This window comes from Porites lutea, chromosome 1, assembly GCF_958299795.1.
Source record: "Porites lutea chromosome 1, jaPorLute2.1, whole genome shotgun sequence".
NCBI classification, from domain to species: domain Eukaryota; kingdom Metazoa; phylum Cnidaria; class Anthozoa; order Scleractinia; family Poritidae; genus Porites; species Porites lutea.
The window spans coordinates 58,021,150-58,043,035 of NC_133201.1; the positions used below are offsets into that span (position 1 = coordinate 58,021,150).

General features: G+C 38.8%; 1 protein-coding gene and 1 long non-coding RNA gene across 2 annotated transcripts in view; both read left to right on the top strand.

The window, feature by feature from the left end:
• Positions 1–5,967, top strand: part of LOC140923155 (uncharacterized) — a 7,554-nt gene extending 1,587 nt beyond the window's left edge. The window contains exons 2-4 of the long non-coding RNA XR_012164132.1: positions 2,434–2,531; positions 2,942–3,058; positions 3,622–5,967. This is a non-coding gene — a long non-coding RNA (uncharacterized lncRNA). The remainder of the gene's footprint in view (positions 1–2,433; positions 2,532–2,941; positions 3,059–3,621) is intronic.
• Positions 5,968–14,394: 8,427 nt separating this feature from the next.
• Positions 14,395–20,945, top strand: LOC140923162 (patched domain-containing protein 3-like). Its single transcript, XM_073373242.1, has 3 exons — positions 14,395–15,315; positions 16,894–18,038; positions 19,902–20,945. Exons 1-3 carry the CDS (start codon positions 14,537–14,539, stop codon positions 20,429–20,431), a joined length of 2,454 nt encoding a protein of 817 aa, XP_073229343.1. The 5' UTR covers positions 14,395–14,536; the 3' UTR covers positions 20,432–20,945.
• The last annotated feature ends 941 nt before the right edge of the window (positions 20,946–21,886 follow it).

Here is a 21,886-nt window from a genome sequence, read left to right on the forward strand (position 1 = left end):
TTCAATTTGTTGTTAAGCTTCGAACACAAGGATAACAGCTTTATTTGATGACAAAGCAACTTCATTGACACAAGTAAGACGCCCATCTTTGAGTGGGAAGTCGCAATTCTATTTATCCATCTTTGAGTGGACAAAGTAGTGCTTGTGTCAATGACATACAAGATTGTAGAGGGATATCATTTCCTTACACTTCAATTTGTGGTTAAGCTTCGAACACAAGGATAACAGCTTTATTCGATGACAAAGCAACCTTCATTGACACAAGTAAGACGCCCATCTTTGAGTGGGAAGTCGCAATTCGATCTATTTATCCATCTTTGAGTGGACAAAGTAGTGCTTGTGTCAATGATATTTCAAATGTTGCAAAAGTCACCAGGAGATAAACAAGAAGATTTTTCAGGAATATCATTTCCTTACACTTCAATTTGTTGTTAAGTTTCGAACACAAGGATAACAGCTTTATTCGATGACAAAGCAACCTTCACTGACACAAGTAAGACGCCCATCTTTGAGTGGGAAGTCGCAATTCTATTTATCCATCTTTGAGTGGACAAAGTAGTGCTTGTGTCAATGATATTTCAAATGTTGCAAAAGTCACCAGGAGATAAACAAGAAGATTTTTCAGGAATATCATTTCCTTACACTTCAATCTGTGGTTAAGCTTCGAACACAAGGATAACAGCTTTATTCGATGACAAAGCAACCTTCATTGACACAAGTAAGACGCCCATCTTTGATTGGGAAGTCGCAATTCGATCTATTTATCCATCTTTGAGTGGACAAAGTAGTGCTTGTGTGAATGATTTTTCAAATGTTGCAAAAGTCACCAGGAGATAAACAAGAAGATTTTTCAAGAATATAATTTCCTTACGCTTCAATTTGTCGATAAGCTTCAAACAGAAGGATAACAGCTTTTTTCGATGACAAAGCAACCTTCATTGACACAAGTAAGACGCCCATCTTTGAGTGGGAAGTCACAATTCTATTTATCCATCTTTGAGTGGACAAAGTAGTGCTTGTGTCAATGATATTTCAAATGTTGCAACAGTCACCAGGAGGTATACAAGAAGATTTTTCAGAAATATAATTTCCTTAAACTTCAATTTGTTGTTAAGCTTCGAACACAAGGATAACAGCTTTATTTGATGACAAAGCAACTTCATTGACACAAGTAAGACGCCCATCTTTGAGTGGGAAGTCGCAATTCTATTTATCCATCTTTGAGTGGACAAAGTAGTGCTTGTGTCAATGACATACAAGATTGTAGAGGGATATCATTTCCTTACACTTCAATTTGTGGTTAAGCTTCGAACACAAGGATAACAGCTTTATTCGATGACAAAGCAACCTTCATTGACACAAGTAAGACGCCCATCTTTGAGTGGGAAGTCGCAATTCGATCTATTTATCCATCTTTGAGTGGACAAAGTAGTGCTTGTGTCAATGATATTTCAAATGTTGCAAAAGTCACCAGGAGATAAACAAGAAGATTTTTCAGGAATATCATTTCCTTACACTTCAATTTGTTGTTAAGTTTCGAACACAAGGATAACAGCTTTATTCGATGACAAAGCAACCTTCACTGACACAAGTAAGACGCCCATCTTTGAGTGGGAAGTCGCAATTCTATTTATCCATCTTTGAGTGGACAAAGTAGTGCTTGTGTCAATGATATTTCAAATGTTGCAACAGTCACCAGGAGATAGACAAGAATATTATTCAGGAATATAATTTCCTTACACCTCAAGTTGTTGTTAAGCTTCGAACACAAGGATATATGTAACAGCTTTATTCGATGACAAAGCAACCTTCATTGACACAAGTAAGATGCCCATCTTTGAGTGGGAAGTCGCAATTCTATTTATCCATCTTTGAGTGGACAAAGTAGTGCTTGTGTCAATGATATTTCAAATGTTGCAACAGTCACCAGGAGATAAACAAGAATACTAGTCAGGAATATAATAATTATTTCTTTACACTTCAATTTGTTGTTAAGCTTCGAAAACAAGGATAAAAGCTTTATTCGATGACAAAGCAACCTTCATTGACTCAAGTAAGGTGCCCATCTTTAAGTGGGAAGTTGGAATTATTCTATTTATCCTTCTTTGCGTGGACAAAATGGTGCTTGTGTTAATGATACCCTCAATTTTTACAAATGGCTCAAGGAGATCAACTTGACGATTACACAGTTTTTTTATATTGTTACACTTTAATTTTGTTTTGTGCCTCAAGCACTTGGATAACGGCTTTATTCGATGATAAAAGCAACCGTCATTTTTTAAATATTTTTCATGGTAATGCACTGCCAGAAAACTGCCTCATTTTAAGCTTACTAGTTTTTTTAGAACCAGGCTGTTACAATACATGTAATACATGTATTATTATTATTTTGATATAAATATTTGACATTTTTTTGGTCTTTATTTCTTTGAGGTATACTGATGTGGAGAACAAAAACATTGAGGGTATTTTGGTTAACGAAGTGAGGGGAAATTTTGGGTAAAAGAAATGGCCCAAAACAGAGAAAAAAGGTAAGTTGTACACTTTTCTAAGTTTCTTGAATTTGGTACAGTGAAACCCTGCCTTACGGCCACCTCGATAATACAGTCACCTTGTTATTACAGCCACTTTTTTTTGGCCGCCTGGCAAAAACCACCATACATTTTCTTGTAAACAAACCCTCATTAATACCGTCACCCCATTAATACAGCAAAACTTTTTTGGCCCATTGATGACCATGTTAACGGGGTTCCACTGTAGTTTCTTGGTGTTGCCGACAAGTGCAATCCCCTAATGACATAAATACAAAAGATGGAAAAGCCACTAAATAATACCCACACCAAAAACAGGAGCAAACCAACAATACTTTTAGCAACACCAAGAAGCACTCTTAATTCCTTTTCTACAGACCTGCACATTTAACATGCTTTCCTTTTGCTAGGGGCCATTTTTCAGTACTGGAGTCAGAGAAGTACCCGCGCAGACGTGGTAAGGCAGTAGAATGGAAAACTTGAAGAACACAGAGTTCAGACAAGATTCCAATTTGAGAGCTAAAAAGGTAGGTAAAATACATGTACATTATTTTGTTAATGCTTGCAGTGCAAATATTTTTACTGTGTAGTTTAAGTCATCCACTTAGTGATTTATTTAGCCTGTCCTGCAACACAGCTGTGCTTTGGCAGTGCCTGGTGGCCCCTGTTGCATTACTGTTGCTCTTGGGCGACAAGGAAGTCTTAGTTTATTCAAACACATTCATCCTGGGTACCTGGATCTTTCAGGTTAAGGGCACAAGGCTCTTTCATTTTTTTAAGAACACAACACATGTTTTGCATGTGCGTCTTATGCATATATAATTAATGATTGTTATAGAATGCACTAGGGCCACACCCTACCCCCTTTGACATTTTTAATGTTAACAGTGTCCTTTCCATTTATATGCAAGGTTTGATTGTAGTGTAAATTGCTCAGAGTAGAGAGCAAGAACCAAATCTAAAGATTAAAAATAGTTAGGGTGACTATTTTGCCAGACTAAACTGTTGCTGAAGAACAAAGTAAATGTTAATTAAATGTTTATCATAGTAGTCATGCTACTGTGACTAAATAAGTTTTTTTGGTGTTCAGAAATTGACGAATCGCACAGACGTGTTGGACAAGGCACAACTTTCTCCAGATGACAAAGCCAAAATAAAGGCTTTATTAGACCTACACAATGCTATCCAATGTATGTCTTTGGAGGAGAGTGAAGACAGTGAAGAGAGGGCCAGTGATCCACCACCCAGGTACATCAGGCCACTATGCTCAGAGAGGTCAAAGCTAAGAAACATCAATGCTGTTCTTGATGCCTTTTGTGAGGCTTACATGTCAAAGAGGCAAAGAAAGAACAGCCAGGAAAATAACCAGAGAGGTTGATAAATACTTGTCAGACAGACCAGTACCAAATAACTGCCCTTCATGGGCAGGATGCCAATAATACCAAAGTCACAAATTGCTACAGTGATCGCTTCTATGGCAACTGGGAGTAAAAAGTCCAAAAATGACGCCGTGCGCGTGATGTCTAGAAAAATAATGAGCTTTAGCCGAAGCACAAAATGTGATGGCATAGTCGCTTCTACATGAGTATAAAATTCTACTTTTCCCCTATTTTTCACTGGTTTAAAACCTATCATTTTTTTCTCTTAATCAAGAACGTATTTGACACTTCTAGTTCATTGGGCAGTAATTCAGTCTTCCCTTCGTTTTACTAACAACGAAACCAAATGAGCGAAAAGCCCTTAATGCCACTTGCATTAAGTTGAAATTTGACGGGCAACAGTAACATACTCTCTTCAGGACTGTAACCACGACCACCATAGTAGAGGTCACTGTAGCAATTTGCTTAAAGTCCCTAATGTATTATTGTGCCTTTAGTCAGGATGATCCTGTGATGATCAACTCTAACTAAATTGCACAATCTTATTGGAAAGGTGATAAGAGTTTTTTTCTAGAAGTCAATCTTTACTCGACTGTGTTCATTAAAATTGCTGAAATTACAGGACAGTCAATGGATTATCCTAAAACTATAAAACAGGGAGTGTAAGATAGATGCATTGTGAAAGTGAGTCGCTTGTTAAAAGTGTGCAGTTTGTCATTACTATTCAAACTCAGATGTAGGCAAATTCTCGTAGACTACTTTGTATGCCACAGCCAGGTCCAAGTTATAGCCATGCACTTACAGCAGAGTGGCGACAAAAAGTGAGATACATGTGTAGAGATGTTGGCTTATACATTTGTATATAAAGCCTATGGCTAGTTTTGTTTGCATCACTATCGTCGTTGTAGCATCAGTCTGATATTCCCCAATAATGGCCTCTCATCAGTTTGTGTAGGCTTTAACAATAATTTTTGGGGATGATCCACCAAGTACTGGTACTTGCTAATAAGAATTAAGGCAGCAGTTTAGATTTCCTAATGGGATTTTATGCAGTCTTACATGTAACTAAGTAAGACTTTTATTTGTAATTTTTTCTTATTAAATTATGTAATAATTTTGCCGTGAACTACTTCTTGGAGTTATTTTGGAATGGAAATGCACGTTACTTATAATAATGTCAAACCTCTTTAATACGGACACTAAAGGGACAGAACCAAGTGTCCACTTTACAGAGGTGTCTATATTATAGAGGTAGGGATTGCATGATTTTTGGCTTTTCTGGGACCAAACGAACTGTCCGTCGTATAGAAGTGTCCATAAGAAGAGGTTAGACTGTATAATTATTATGTTAACTTATTATATAGACACGAGTGTTTTACTGGAAAATATACCACTCGTAAAATTCCTAAAAACTACATCCGGGACCCGAGTGGTTTATTTTCCATAATCTCACACGTGATTTTATCGATGACGTAATTTCGGTAATTTCCCTCTATTATTTTATCGATGTCTTTTTGTCTATATAATAAAAAGAACATTTCACGGCGGCTTGAAGATATGAATTTTATTTTCTCGTGGCAAAAACAATATTTTACTCACTCGCTGCGCTCATTCGTAAAATATTGTTTTTCCACTCGAAAATAAAATTCATATCTTCGCGCCCCCGTGTAATATCCTCTACCAAATCATTTCAAGGAAAAAAATTTGAATTTTGTCAATTCTAAAAGGATTATTTAATGAGTTCCCCGGGCCTCTGTTTCAAAACGAGGTTAAGTGCTCAGCCTTTGATATGGAAATCATTTTTCATTCTCATGCAAATAAAACTCATTTCACAAGAGAGGTTGTGCACCTCGCCTCATTTTGAAAGTGAGAATTTTTGGAACTCGGAAGTGGCCTATTGAAATTGAAAAGTTACAGTTTTGGATATAGAAAATAGGAATACATTGTAAGGAGTCTCTTTTTATTGTGAAAATATTTAATATACATATGTACATATTATATGAAAATGGAGAGAGAATTATTTTAATAAAAACTTTAATACCAAAAATGCACCTAAATATGACTCAGCTTGATTTGTGTGTATCAGCGAAAATGGGTCATTGTGGTTGCATGAAACGGTCCAGGGTAGTCTCACAAACGTCCACTTTTTTATATACCGGATAGAATGAACATATGATTCGAAACTGGGTGGTTAAGTAAAGTTAACACATTTAGGAAATCCAGTGAATAATCCACCGAAAGTGGAATCTGTGGAAACATGAAGGCTGCAGAAAGTAAACCGGTCAAACTGAGTTTCCGCATTCATTGTTCCGGAAACTCAACGGATAATTGAGTATCCTCTGAATTTACGAGCTGCGGAAACATGACGGCAGTTAGCGTTTCCGCAAGAGTAAACCTGACGGAAACGCGAGTATAAGGGATGCGTTTAAGCGTGTCCGCAGAAACTGAAACATGACGGATACACGTGTTTCCCGCAACGGTTAGTTACAATTCCGTCTGCGGATATTCAGGTTTCCGTGAGGTAACCGTTACAAAAACGGAAACGGAAACGCCTTTTTTCAACCTGTGATATGAAACTGTTTATTGATATTGTTATGAAACGAATTTATCTATTTAACATTGTAGCCTGAAATTACAGAAAGCAAATAGGATTTCCGGTTTGCAAAAAGGAAAATTTCGCCGGCCCTCAAGCGCACTGGAAGCGCGGAAAGAGCGCTCGTGCCAGTCCTACTCCGCATCACACGTTAAATTAAAGGTTCTACAAAATGCCACGTAAATCTGTACTTCTGTTACAAATAAAGTGCATCGAAAAATTTAAATTAATATGACAACTTAAAATTGGGGAGGGGGAGGTAAAATTATATTACTATGCGATGAAAGGAAGCAGAGCGGGGGAGGGATCCTCCCAAAACAATTTTTTAAAAAAGTTGAAACAAATCAAAGACCAAAATAAAAAAGTCCACAAGAAACTTGAAGGTGGGTGCTTGTGGTTTAACATTTATTATTATGATCCAGACTATCTTTTAAAACACATTTCATCATCCACCCTCCCCCCTTCCTCCAAATAAAAGTTCACTTTCTTAACCTAAGTTTCATGGAACACTAAGCCACTGAGGTGGAACGGGAAGTTATTAATCCACATAGTAACCTTTTCCATTTCACTGGCCACAATAATGATCTGCTGTTTCTCAAACAATGGAAAGGTGCAGTGATCAGCCTTCTCATAATATGTTGCATGCTCAGTCATTATTTTTAACCCATTTTACTCCTCAGAATTTTGCAGAAAATTGTTTTTTGAAGCTAATCAAGCTATTTTCTGGTCACTGCCTGGCTACAATAAGCCCCGGGGGGGGGACTCCCATATGAAACAGACGGGGATGCTCATTGGAAATTTTGAATTTAACCCCTAAAGGAGACCAATCTGGGCGTGGCTTAAGCAAATTTTGACCCCTAAAAGAGACCGCTTAAAAACACACAAATACAACATGCAATGAGTTTTAATGATATAAAGACATAACAAACAAAGTTAAAAAGAAAATTTGATTTCTGTTTCTCTTCGCGTAATAATTCTGTGTTTCTTCGCGGAACCCTAAACGAGACCTTGGTGGCTTAAAATATTGGCGCTTTGCCCGGAACACCCTAAGCGAGACCAAAATCCAAAATTTACACCCCTAAGCGAGACGACGAGCATCCCCGTCTGTTTCATATGGGAGCCCCCCCCCCCCCCCCCCCCGGGCAATAAGCCAAAACGCTGTTTGTGAGTTGAGCACTTCACAGAGCCTTCTGTTCCAGATGGAAAGTATCAGCTTCCAACATTTGATCATGCTCAGATAGAAAAATTTCAAGCTAGTTTTTAGGTTTAAGAGTGACACAGCAGTCTTGACGTTTATTTTCTGCTTCCTCTCCTCCCATTGACAGGAAATGTTTTGGGAAAGCTTCTAGGATCATAGGATTAGATAGAAGGATGTGTAAGTGAGTAGTAGAACAAGATTTCAAGGGGAATGGGTTTGTAGTTAAGCAGTAAATGTTGTGATGGGTTGGTTACAGTAAGTGACATCCCAAACTTGTTGTGTTCCTATTACTTGGGGAAAGCAACCAGAGATAAATTCATTAAAAACTTTAAAAAAAATACACAAGTGTGGCTACTGATTTCAGAGCCCAAAATAATAACTTCACTGGTAGATATTTTCACTTGTGAAAGTTTTATTGTATTGACCCCATGACAAACAATAACTAAACCAATGAATTCCTCATGCAGTTGCACTGTTCACCATCTTTCAGAGTAGGGTACAATACGACCTGCACCTGCACCCCCCCCCCCCCTATTAGTTGACAGTAATAACTTCAGAGAGATTATGTTCCATGTGGTTACCCGCATGAGGTTATCGCTATTATCCCAACAAAGTCATACAGCATAAGAAGCTTTCAGTGGAGAACTAAACTCAGCAAACATGCTTTACAAGAAAGTGCAATGTAAATCGTGTATAAAAGCAATGAGTTTGACTACCCTGTGTGCACTAATGTAGGCATTTACTCCATGCTTGACCAAAATATTCTTGGACTGAAAGGACTGAAAGCCGATGTCATGTTAATAAACTTCAAGCTTGTATTTGTAACTCAGGTAATGTATGCTAATAAAGTTGATACAAAAGAAAAAATAAAAATTATCTGAGATAAAAAATTAACTGCAACATATACTGTATTTATTTGATTAACCGCCCTAGGCCCTTTTTAAATTTTTGGACCTTAAGAGTGGGCACTAATTTGAGGTGGGTGCTTATCCGAGGCTGGGCGCTTATTAAATTTTCAACATTTTCAGCAAGTGTAGTATGTTTATTTTGCAACAAACCAATAAATGGCAACCAAACACGAAGATGTAACAAAGCAAGGCTCCTGTAAAATACTTTGAAGAAAACTCCGTCTTCGGGGAAGTCTCTTATTAGTACTTATTCAATTTTTTGGGGGGTGGGGTGGGGGTAGTCGCTTATTTGAGTTTGAGTGGGAGGGAGGTGGGGTGGGCTAGGCGCTTACTCGAGGCTGGGCGCTTATTAACTTTTTCTGCCTTTAGGATGGGCGCTTATTCGAGGTGGGTGCTAATTCGAGGTTGGGCGCTTATTCGAATAAATATGGTATGTCAAAGATAGCTTCAGGCAGAAGGTAGTGAAACTCTTTCCAGGAAATAAATTTTTGTTCAAAATCTTAAATTTTTCTTTGTAACACCATTAATATTTAACTCACTGACTGGCAAACAGTTTTGTTTATTGAAATCCTCTACTAAGCCCCCAGGGGCGCTTATTCATTTCAAACACACAACAGGGGAGGGGGCTTATTTGAGAGGGGGGAGCTTATGTAATTTAGCAAAGACGATGGTATCAGTTCTCCATAAAGGACTAGAATACAAAGTGGAAAAGCCGAGGATCATAAACAAATCCGAACTTCCAGTTGGTGAATGAACCATCCTGGATCGGTCCACACGAAGTCTTACAGTTGTGATTGACTAATACAGTCTACCATTTATTAATCAGTGAAGAATATAAAGTGGAAGGGGAACTTATTTGAGGGGGGGGGTTAAAAGAGGATTTACAGTATTTACATTTGATGTTCATTTCATGAATCTGTTTTCATTATGTTATATCTGTTTGACACAAAGGAGCACATTTAGTTACTGTAGCATACTTTGAGAACCAAACTTAAAAGCAATGCTTATTACTATGTGATAAGTAAGTATTATACACATTTCCGGGTGATGTTTGGCAGAAAGACTGTCCAGTGCAAAAACAAACACCTGATAGCAGGTTATCATCATGACAAGCAATTATCTCAGTGCAAAAGGAGACAATATTCAGCACTCTTATACATCTCAATAATACAAGACATACAAGTCATTGATCCATCATTACGTGCAAAAGAAGAAAGTTATTAATTTTATCCCAATGAAATAGAACATTTCTGCAGTGAGCACGATCCTGGCGTGAATGAAGATATATTGTTCCATTCCATTTACAACAATGAAAAATAATTTTCATCAATCAAGAAATCTAATCTGAAGAGAATTATGGTAGTTGCCCTTCTATACAACCTCAGCTCTTACAAATCAGGTTAATGGTTTCTGTTTCCTACAACGAAAGAAGTAATAAAATGATTATGGTAGATGTACAGCTTGTTTTATAAGAAATATTATTTTTCAAAACAAACACTTAGAAGAAAAAAAATCTACAATGACAGAACAAATAAAAATTAGTTACTACAAATAACAAACAGCAAAAGAAATGAGCTTCATACATGTAAACAATCATCCACATGCTAAAACATTATTTGTAGCATGCTGTAAAATGTCTAACAAACACCTGATAGCACGTTATCATCATGACAAACAAAATATAATAACCTCAAGAGTTTGGATTCTCACCTGTTTGCCTGTGTACGACGAGGACAATGATGATGACCCTGATATGAAACTTTTGGATCTCTACGACTCGAATGTGAATCAGAATTCAAAGGAGGCAAAGTAGGACGCTTTAATTTGAAATCAAAGCTATGAAAGCTGTTCGACCACGCGAAGTTCATGAAACAAGACGATTCTGGCCAGCCAAACGCATTTTCAAAATATGGACAATCAAAGCTGACAGCCTTTGGCTACAATCAGTAGCAAGTTCCCTGTAGCTGCTCCCGTGGGCAAGGGTGTAATCCGATGTCAGTTTGCTGAAAGGTGAAATATACTCGAAGGATTTGTAATATAACTGAATATAAACACTCGATGTTTACATACGGTGGACATCCCAAACGGCGCTTTCAGTAACTTCACGCACAGAGTTTTGAAGGCAATTAAACAGTAGGTTTCATTTAAGGTTTCTTGCTATATTTGATTATTTCTTTTTCTACGAACAGCAGTCTTGTAGGTCCTTGTAGTTTAGCATCGCTCTCTCACGCTCAGCCGCCATGCTTCGATCGATCTTCTTAATCGATCTTCAATCTTCCCGGGTTTGCGCAGCCGCAGTTACGCAAAACAGGCCAAATTACGTCATTATCCCTAGCCAATCAGCGGTTTTTGCGCTCTGTCGTTGTTTCTTGTCAAAATCTGCATAAAATCTTGAACCTTTGGCTCTCCAATATCGTAAGCGTTCTGTGCGTAACTAACAGCTTAAACCTTTATCATTGCTTCAAGCATCGAAAAAGGGATTAAAATCTTATAGCAGGGTTGACTAACAATTCAGAACGTTACCTTTCACCTTTCTGTTGACGGCAGTAAGAAGCAAGGATGGTTTCGAATCCGTGTGTCGGAGAGAGAAAGAGGAGCAACGGCCAGAGGTATCTGTCATACTATATAAACATTAGCGGTTAATTTAAATTCGTCAAATTTCAATTTTAAACCCAAGAGAATTGAATTCGTAAATCCAGTGTTAATCATTAATTTCTACGACTGTATTTTATCTGTCAACGATTCATCTGTCGACACTTGTTACGTAATGGCGGGTGTTATTGTGAAATGACATTTCCCTGAGAATCGAGTTTCGCAATTTTTTGCACTTTCTCTTCAGGTAAAGAACTTTTTTATAGTTTCGCTGACTGGTTAAGATGCCAAAAATGAACTACATATTCTCGAATATAATCAAAAAGTTGGGTGTTTGACAACCTAAAAAAAATCACCCGCACAGCACTTCGTGGTGCACTTGGGTTAGCTACTTCCCCCATGGAAGGTGAGTTTTTCATGGCAATTTTCCCTCGAAATCGCGGGGCCGTGATCGAATTTGGTAAATCCAATAAAAAACTCACTGCACTACTCGAAATCTGGAGGAAATTACGTAAAGTTACGTAACATGGACTATGTGCTTCGCTGAATCCTCTTGCGTGTTTCAGGCTTCGGAACTCACCAAGCGACATTCAAATAACCAATTTGTGTTACTTGTCCTAGCAACAAAAGACAATCATGCCTTCACACAAATTCCAACAAATTCATCAGTATACATTTGAAGCGATCTGGCGCTGCGATGTTTGCAGAAAATTGTCGCATGGTGTGTTTCTGCTCTGATATTACTGAAGATTTTGAATAAAAAAGATTTATTTATTCAGGCAGCCCTGAAGCGCAAAGTCTTGTTCTGTTGAAGAGTACATGCGAGAACAAAAGTTAAACTTATACCGTATTTTATCGGTCTGGTCACACGCGAACAGAAAACATTTTGTTGATTCCAAGTTAAATTCAGGAACGAATTGTCAGCGATTTGAGTGCTTGAAATGCGATAAACAAAGCTTTAAATAAAAATGACTCGGAAGAAAGTTTTGTAAACAAAATGTTTGGCCACTGCTTTGATGATGCTCGAATCGTAAGAGAAAACTGGCAGTCACCTTAAAAGTTACTTTTTGCACAGATGTACTGTATTGATAAAGATGATTTACTTATATATTAGTAAAACAGTTGCCTTCCCTTAAAAGTTCTTTATCTTTTGAGAATAACCTTCGTGAAATTAACACTGAAGATTGTTTGTATTATTGTTACAACATTTGTACAAGAACTGCTATCCAATTGATAAATCTTTATCCAGCGGATAAGTATTTGGGGAAACCTTAGTTGCGTTACTTTACCCGGTGGATAGCGCGATCCACCTTTTGAACGACCACGGGAGCAGGAGTTAGTTACGTAATAGAGATTTATATCGGCATGCAGAAATAAAATATTTCGCTACAGGATCCTACAGGCACTGAACTGAAACTTTGAACGGTCACCCGGCTTAAAACAGAGAGCAGCGAAAGGTGTCGATTGCGGCAGGCGCTTCAGAGTTTACTAAAAACTAATCATCTGTGTATGAAAATGGTTGTCACGATACTGACGATACTGGTTAAAAGATATAAACAAAAAACAATATGCATGTTAAAAATCTCAGCTTTTAGGGTAAATCTTTAGCCTTTATCAGAAGAAATTTGTAAAGAACCTTTTTACAAGAAGTACGAAATATAGAGAAAAATGCAAATTGTGGGTTATTTAAATTTAATTTGTCCTTTAGAGTAGAATTTTAAAATCCTCCGTCATGCGGCAAGTGAATGCCATCGTCTCGATTGAGTGGATTATTACAAATAAATGTCCCTGTCTCATCATAATGTCTCTTACGCCAATTTGCACCTGTGCGTAAGATAGTGGAAGATTCCTGAAGTCGGATGGCTGAAACGTAAAATGTTCAGCAATAGCCCAAACGTTCGCGATTGTTTAGGATCTACCGCTTTCTGGTGTTCTTTCAGTATGGTAGCAAATTTGCGTACCGTTTCAGCACCATTGCAGCTCTTGTCGCAATCTTGTCTCGGAAAGCCATGAGTATACTTTTTTTTTCTGTAACAGGGACTTACTTAATTGGGGAGGATTAATCTCCATCATTTCCATCGTTGTGCGAAAGATGCCCTGCTACTTACCAGGATCTTTACATCATTAAGTGGATCGGCACTGCGTTCGCGAACATGTCTTTGTATTTCTGTTGTTTAATTATTCAGTTGCGTGCATAACTTACAACTTTTGCTCAAAGGCTTGTTGCAATGATGAGTCACTGCCAACCGCATTCTGACAATGACATTTCGAATGCCTATATAAATATTACCTAACGGAATAAATTCTAGATGTGTTGCTTCCACACATTTACAACAGAAAGCTACTTTTGTATTCCAACATGTCCTGCAAGTGGATTTGTTCTAAAAGGAGGTTAAAACATCTCTATGAATATCATTTGCTCACTGACCCACACACAGACCGACAGAGAAATAGAGACTCGGTGCATAGTAGATCGGGGCGGAAAAGAATCTTGGTGAAAGGGCAACCATGTTATTCGGATATAAATTAATTAACTCATTTAAAATTACTTCTATAAACCTTTTTTGGGGCATTTACAACCAAATGTACTAAATAAATTTCATTGAGCCAAGTTTTAGGGCTGATTTGTCCGTGGGATCATCAGTCAAAGGTTCTTCTTAAATTTCGTATCGTTCAAATTCTTGCCTGAAATGGTCATGATTCCCTAGAGGCATGCGGTCTGTATCCTCACAAAAAAAGTATCAGAAATGTTCAATACGGTAACTCAGTAACTAGAACTCCTGCATGGCTGCTATAGCCTATTTGATTCGACAATAGAAGGAGGGATATGCACGTACACTTGTTTGGTATAAAACATTTCCAAGTGGTTTATTTAATTGTACTTTTCTTTTCCTTTCAGTTATTGCTGTTCATCCAATCTCAGTCCATGTTTCTGGTGGTCAAGATTCTGCTCTTGGTATACGAGTGTTTTGGAGCGTTTCTTTGGTTCGTTCGCCGATAGAATTACCAGGCATCCGTTAATCGTCATTTCCATATGTCTTGCCTTTGTCAGCGTATGTTCTGTGGGTTTTGTCTGGTTCAAGTCAGAGAACAGAACGGTCAAACTCTTTATTCCCCAACAGAGCCGGGCTATTGACGACTTGAACACCGCCGAGAAATACTTTAGAGTGAAAGTTCGTCAAGAAATTATTCTGTTAGTGGCATCATCTGATCATCCCAATGTTCTAGCTCCCGATTGTCTGCGGCAGGCCTTCAAGGCGCATCGCGCGATCGGGGACTACTCTGATTTCTGTGTCACCTTCTCAGGAGAGAAAGCAAGTACGGAGGACGACTGCATGATCATTAACCCGCTGGAATTTTTACAGTTAAATGAAAGTAGCCTAGATGGTAAAACCTTGGAGCAGGTTCAAGAAGACATAACTACAGCATATAACAGCTCAAGCCGCTTGATGCGGAATGGCCGTACTTTCTTTTACAACTTCAAACGCACTTTTGGCGGTGTCAGTTGGAAAGATGGAATTATCACAGGCGCCAAAGCATTGCAAATGGTGTATCTGATGAATGACCCCACTGATGACAAGGAGAACGACAAAGTTCTGGAGTGGGAAAAGAAGTTCATAAACAAGATAAATTCGTTAGTGGGTACTCTTTCCTGTTTTGAAGTCCATTACTCCAGTGAGAGAAGCTTAGACGACGCAATTGCCGAAAGCAGTGGCTCTGACGTCAGTTTGGTAGCAATCACATTTACTATCATGATAACCTTTGCCTGCGTCGTACTAGGCAAGTACCTCAATCCGCTTACCGGTCACTCGTTGCTCGCTAACGCAGGAGTGTTTGCTGTGGCCCTTGGAATACTATCTGGATTTGGCCTTGCCATGTGGTGTCGAGTTCCCTTCGTCAGTATCGTAGGAGTGTTACCGTTCTTAGTTATTGGAATTGGAATCGATGACATGTTGATCTTAGTTGATGAGCTTGATCGACAGCCACGGGACATGTCAATAACAGAAAAGATTAAAGCTGTGATGTCCCATTCAGGAGCCACGGTTACCATGACAACTATGACTGACTTGGTAGCCTTTGCAGTTAGTACTTCCACTTCATTTCCAGCAGTAAGGTACGTAGAATTTTTATGATGATCTATTTATTAAAGGCACGGCCAAACGGCTGGACGAATCGAATGCTACATGTTAGATGCAGCATTTGGACTAAATGGAAGTGTGGGACTGTTTTTTAAGAAGCAAATTGAAGTCAGTTATTACGATTCTAAATTCAAAAGAGCTATTTGTGCTGGGGCATTCCAACGAGATCAAAAGCCTTCCTCGTCTTCTTGGCGATAACGTTCCTTCACCTTCGGGCACATGCTAGCGCTGAACAAATATTCACAAAGAAATCTCAGTCTTTACAGAGTGTGGCTACATTGCTATCATAACCTTTTTCATTTCCTCTTGTCTTTTTTGTCAATTTTGCATCTAAGAAAATAAAACGTTATCTACATGGTTCAATGTAACCATTGAAATTTACAATATGTAGGTGAAACTAAGCGACGCCTCAAGGACAGATTTAACGAACACAGACGTGCAGTCGACAAAACTAACATTAAATCTAAACCCACTACTGTTTCTGAACACTTTCTCTCTCACTCTGACCACTCTCACACTGACAGGCAGTTAATCCCACTAGAGAAAATTCATTCTTCACGTGACTCAGTCCGTAAAGTGAGGGAGTCATATTTGATAGATAAGGCCATGACTCTTGAACCTAATGGCTTAAACCGCCGTGACGAATTATTGTAATCCATATCCCCATTAGTTTTCTTTTCTTTTTTATGTTGAACGTCATTTCCGCTTCTCCCTATTAAACAATTTTTTTTTGCGACATTCTCCATCTATATAATGTTGTAATTCCTATCATAAATTCAGTAATATCTGTAAACCCGAAGAAGGCTGGTATAGCCGAAATACTGTTATGAATAAACAATATAGGTTTTTTTAAAGTATAAGCTTTGCAGTAGTCTTTGGATGTCGCGTTTTTTGTTCTTAATGTTTTATCTGATTAGATCTCTTTTCCAGAGATGCAACGTTGACAACTGGCAGGATCTTTCGTCCACGGTTTTTGTAGTTAATTTCCTTATCGTCTAAGAAAATAGTCGTTAAGGAAAATCTGTGTATCGTCTATGTATACACTGATGAAAGATTTCTTTGTTGATTCTTGTCTTTTTAGGAACTTCTTAACAAGATTTAAGTTTCCTCATCCTCTAGCTGTCCGCGTTTAGCTTCTGAAACCCTCTTGAAACGTGTTGCAGCCATATCTTATGCAAATTTTGCTAAAATATTTATCCGCTAGATAGCACTACCAGTCTTTCAAACAACCCAGACTTAGGATAGAACACATCGGGAGTTTCGTTAGTTCGGTGCAGACTACATCAGTGTGCAATCCATATCAAAAACCTTTAGGGGAATCAAAAGTTAAGGCCCTGTCGTATTTTACCGTCCCACCCGCCAATTCTTACTACACATGCTGGCTCTTTGGTGAGACCATAGTTGAACTCATTTTCTAACGGGTGCCCAAGTGCGTTAGACGTAAGGTATGAACCAGAGCGCCTTGAAGAGCATAAGCGCCTAACCTGAGCGAACGTTTTAGCATTGTTTTTCTGTCTACGTGGTTTTAAGAGCATCTATTTTTTCCCATTCAGGTACTTCTGTATCTACGCGGCTTTGACAGTGACCTTCTCCTTTATAATGATCATCACATATTTTGTGGCCATCATGACATACGACTTAAAGAGAATACAATCAGGTCGTAGAGACTGCTTACCATTCTGCAAAGCGCCTCCGCCTAAGGAGGGGCAGCCAGCCTGGGACGAGCCTGGCCCACAATTATCAAATCGCGCCATGGAGGTCTGGGGCAGGTTTCTTACATATCCGCTGACAAAGGTGGTCGTTATCGTTCTATCTCTGGGGTTACTTGGTGCTGGAATATACGGAGTTACTAAAGTAAATGAAACATTCGACAGAAGAATCCTGGCCAAGGACGATTCGTACTTGAAACGATTTTTGTCTGCTGAAAAAGAGCATTTTGAACTGTCCATCGACGTTAGCATTGTAGAAACTGGAAAGATCGATTACGAGAAACCCTCTACACAGGAAGCCATCAGAAACCTAACATACATTGTCAGTAGCAACAAATACTATATTAACCGTTCTCTGTCGTGGATGGACAGTTATTTACTTTTTGCTAAAATGTCCAACATCAGCACTATAGGTCCATCGTTTTTGCCTGGTTTAAAGACCTTTCTCAGTCAGCCAGAGTTTTCATTTTTCCGTCAAGATCTGAAGTTTTCCAGCAACGGTTCTAAACTAGAAGCGTCGCGCATTCTCTGTTTCATGAAAAGTAACGGCGAGTCTACATTCCAAAAAAGCGCTATGCAAACAATTCGCGACGATCTCGAAACCAAGTCCGAACTCGGAGTCTTTCCCATTACACGGTCTTTTATTTTCTTTGAACAGTATGCGATAACATCACGTGAAACTATACGGAACCTCATAATCGCTGCTTTAACAGTCTTTGTCATCACCAGTCCCTTCTTAGTAGATTGCACAGTGGCAATCCTCGTGTTGTTCAACTTTGCCGCTCTGATATGCGAACTGTTTGGTTTAATGGTTATTTGGGATGTGTCCCTCAACGTCGTGTCTATGATAAATCTTGTTATGGCTATTGGCTTTGCAGTTGATTACAGTGCACACATTGCACATGCGTACGTGATGTCCAACAAGTTATCAGCAAATGACCGAGTGGTAGATGCTTTGAGTACTGTGGGAGCGAGTGTACTCATGGGAGGTAAGTCAAAATTCTGAACATACATGACTCTGATACACGGCTTTGTCCGTTCATAGCTCCAATCGTTACGCCATGTTGGTGAGCCTGTGTACAGCCGATTTCCCTGCAAACAAAATTTATCAAATTCCTTCTTCCCGATTTCTTTTGAGGGAGGGGGTAGCTGTACACAGGCTATAAATGCTGATAACCCTAATAAAGGCGAAACAGCTGTAGATAGCTGCCACTGTTTGCCCGAGTGATATAGCGGCGCGGATTCGTTAGGTAGTTGGCAGGCCCAGGGTTGGTTTACTGTGTCGATTGCAAATGTTCTGGAAAACTATCTTAATTTTGGCTTTGCCACCCAACGGCTAGAGCATTCATAATGAACTTGAAAAGACTAGTTCTCAATACTTACCGACATCTCAGGCCCGAGTTAAGCCTATTTTCTCCGAGATATTTACCGATAATGACTTAGGCGTCAGGAGGAGAACGAGGAGGCAACGTGGCTGTAAGGTCAGAGCGCCCGACTTGAAATTCGGAGGCCCCGAGTTTAAGTCCCACCCGGACCGCTAGCTGAATTTGTTCATGGTTGTTCCGAGTTCAAATCCTCGGCCACGTTTGTAAATAGCCAGCTGGTTTGCCTCCGGCCAGTTGGGATTCTTAAGTTTGTTAAGGTCAATTTGAATTATTTGTTTCAGGCATTTGCTCGGCCCCACTAGCATTAGTGCCATAAATACTGCCGAGGGTAAATAACGGAATTATTTAATAATACTTATATTTATATTTTACTTCCAGGACAGGTTTTCATTCAAAAATACTCCTGAAAAATTACACAACATGATTGCTGTAAAGATTTAAGCTTGAGCGACAGTAAATCTTGAAAACCTTTCAGCCTCAAAGAACTCTGGGAAGTTTGAAAATTAAAATAATTTACTTTTATAAAGCTTTTGCACTAGTTTTCAATAACTTCAGTAACTTCCACACTTTTAATTCCGTCTGAACACGGTCTTCTGAGAGTGTATTGATCATAGTTTCATTCATAATGTCAACCTGGAATTGCTTTATTTCGGTTTTCCTTGGGGTCATATTTACGAAGCACTCTCAAGTCAAGATTTCTTAACAAAAGGCTATTACTTTGAAACAATAATTTGGCCTCAGCGGCTACCACCCAGCATATTCAGAGGCAATACACCAGACTTGACAAACAAAGGAATGGCCTGAGCTCTGCTGTCAAAAAATTACATCAACCGAAGAGCTCGTATTTGCAATATTGTAATTTTGTACAGATTTGAATTGGCAGCTAGTCCCCATGCAGTTAGTCCATAGGAAATATACGGTTCGATTAAGAAACGATAAAGCTTTACGAGAGTTACTGGTAGGCAGAAAACTGCTAAGCCTGGCAATGATGCCTACCGCTTTGCTTATTTTTGACCGAGTATAGTCTATGTGGTACCTCCAAGAGGGGTGACTATCAATCAAAACACCGAGGTATTTCACATAATGTTCTTGTTCAAGATTAGTCAATATCTTCAAGTCATTGTCATACATTCTTATCAGGCTTGCGTTGAAAGGGATGACAAAATTAGAGCTGCTTGTGTTTAGTGATAATTGGTTTGTATTTTGTCATTTACAGACTTTAATTAGTTATTAATTGACAACAGATTTAAGCGATTTCAAATTTTTGTTTGCGTATAATATATTTGTATCGTATCATCGGCAAATATATAAAGGTTGATTTTAGGGGAAATACGGTAAATGTCGTTAATATAGATTGAGAAAAGTAACAGCCCTAGGACGGATCCTTGAGGAAGACCAAATAATTATAGTTTTAGGTCTTATTTAATTTTGATGAGGCCCGAATTTCTTCTTTTTCCCTCCGGCCAGGTTTCAGTACCTTCCTTGGAATGATCGTGCTTGCTTTTGCTGCATCCGAGATATTCCGAATCTTCTTCCGAATGTTCCTTGGAATCGTCGGGTTTGGCCTTCTTCATGGTCTTTGCATTCTGCCAGTTTACATGTCCTTGCTGTGTTGGAGGCCTGCAGTTAACACATCTCCCTCGGTCAGAGTTAGTGCGGAGAATCTTAGCAAAACCCAGAAAGACAAAAGTAGCCAGGAGTTGCATGTGGCGGACATAGGAAGTGAAAACAGAAGTCTTGCAGGTAATCACCCTTCTTTGAAGGACAAGCAACACAGTGATGATTCACAGCAAAGAAACATCATCGGAATTTCTAACAAGGGCATGATATCAGATGAGAAGAAATTGGATATATCGTCAGAAGAAGGTGGCGATGCGGACAGCAAAACCAATGAGGCCACTCAGGAAACCAACAAGAATGAAGAAGAGCATTTAGCAACAGAAACAGAAAATTCGTCGAATGAATGTGACACTAAAACTGCCACGACAAAGTTATAATTTACTGCCCCTACGGTATTTTAGTTCGTATTTAAGTATTGAGGATTTTATACTACTACATGGAAAATTTCAGCAATTTGATTGGCTTAGAGCAGTGGTATTTCAGCTTAATTTGAAATACCAGTACATGTGAAAATTACAAACTTTTTGCGGGTAGTACTATAAACCAATAATAACATGATTTGTACGTGATATTTGGCATAAATACCACTCGTTATATTTCAAAATTTTCTCAAATTTCACTCGCCTAACGGCTCGTGAAATTACGTATAACAATTTCGAAATATCACTGCAAATCATGCTATTACCTATACTAATCCGAGATAAAATTTACTTTACACGGGAAGGCCTAATGAGCCTTTCCAGCCACAGTTCGTTGCGCGAACTGAGGTTAAAAGGAGCCTCTTTTGTGATACATGCAATTTTAATGCTTTGTGGTACACGAGCCTAAAATATATTGTAAATATTTGCGACGTTTTCGCATGCCAGAGAGTAATAAGTATGTATAATCAAATGGTGGCGAGTTTTATCAAACTTTTGATAACTTGACGAATGGCTATTAAATCCACTTACATTTTTGAAAACTTACTTGTCAGACATGTTCATATATACGACCAAAACGTTTCGGACGTTCAGACAACTCACATTTTTCCGGGCAAGCATGCCCCCGGACCTCACTGCTTTATTATGTACCCAAAAGCAATTCTACCCCAGCAATTGTGGTCTCATTGCAAAGTACAGCTGGAACTTAAATCTCCAGGAAGGCGGGGCCCATTTTTATTAATAGTGGAAGGACAAAAAACTCTGACCTTACTAACAGGCAGTAGGTGTTTTTGTTCTGCCACTTGTCATACACTTATCATACATATGCGCGCTTCAATTTATAAATTCAATAAAAACAAAATGGTCGAACCCACTTGGTACATCATTCATTGCAGTAAATACGTTAATACTTAACGACCTAAATTTGCTGCTTTTTGAAGCAGCCAAAGTTTCTCTCGCGGTTCTCGTTATTAGAAACGGACTCCTTTACGACGTTAGCTATACAGAAACTGTCTGTTTTCTGCTTGTAGCCATTCAAAACGTCTATGTTTCTAAAGTTTTTAGTCACTCATCCTGGATCTAAAAACCACGTCTTCAAATGCCGGGCAGATGAGAACGACGCTTACCAGGAGCGTTGAAGGAAGGATTTACAGCAACCAACTGTTAAGACTTCCTGCACGACCTTCTTCTCTGGTTTTGGCCTCTTTGTCACCGCCGACAGTATGTCATCGAAACACAATAGGGCCATTTATACGAGGAAAAATAAGACGCGTCTTAAATAAGACGCGAACTGTACCATTTATACGAGCATGTCTTATCTAATAAGACGCGTCTTAGCTAAGCCGCGTCTTATTTTAGACGAAATGTGCCGTTTATACGAAATGTTCGCGTCTTATTTAAGACGCGTCTTAT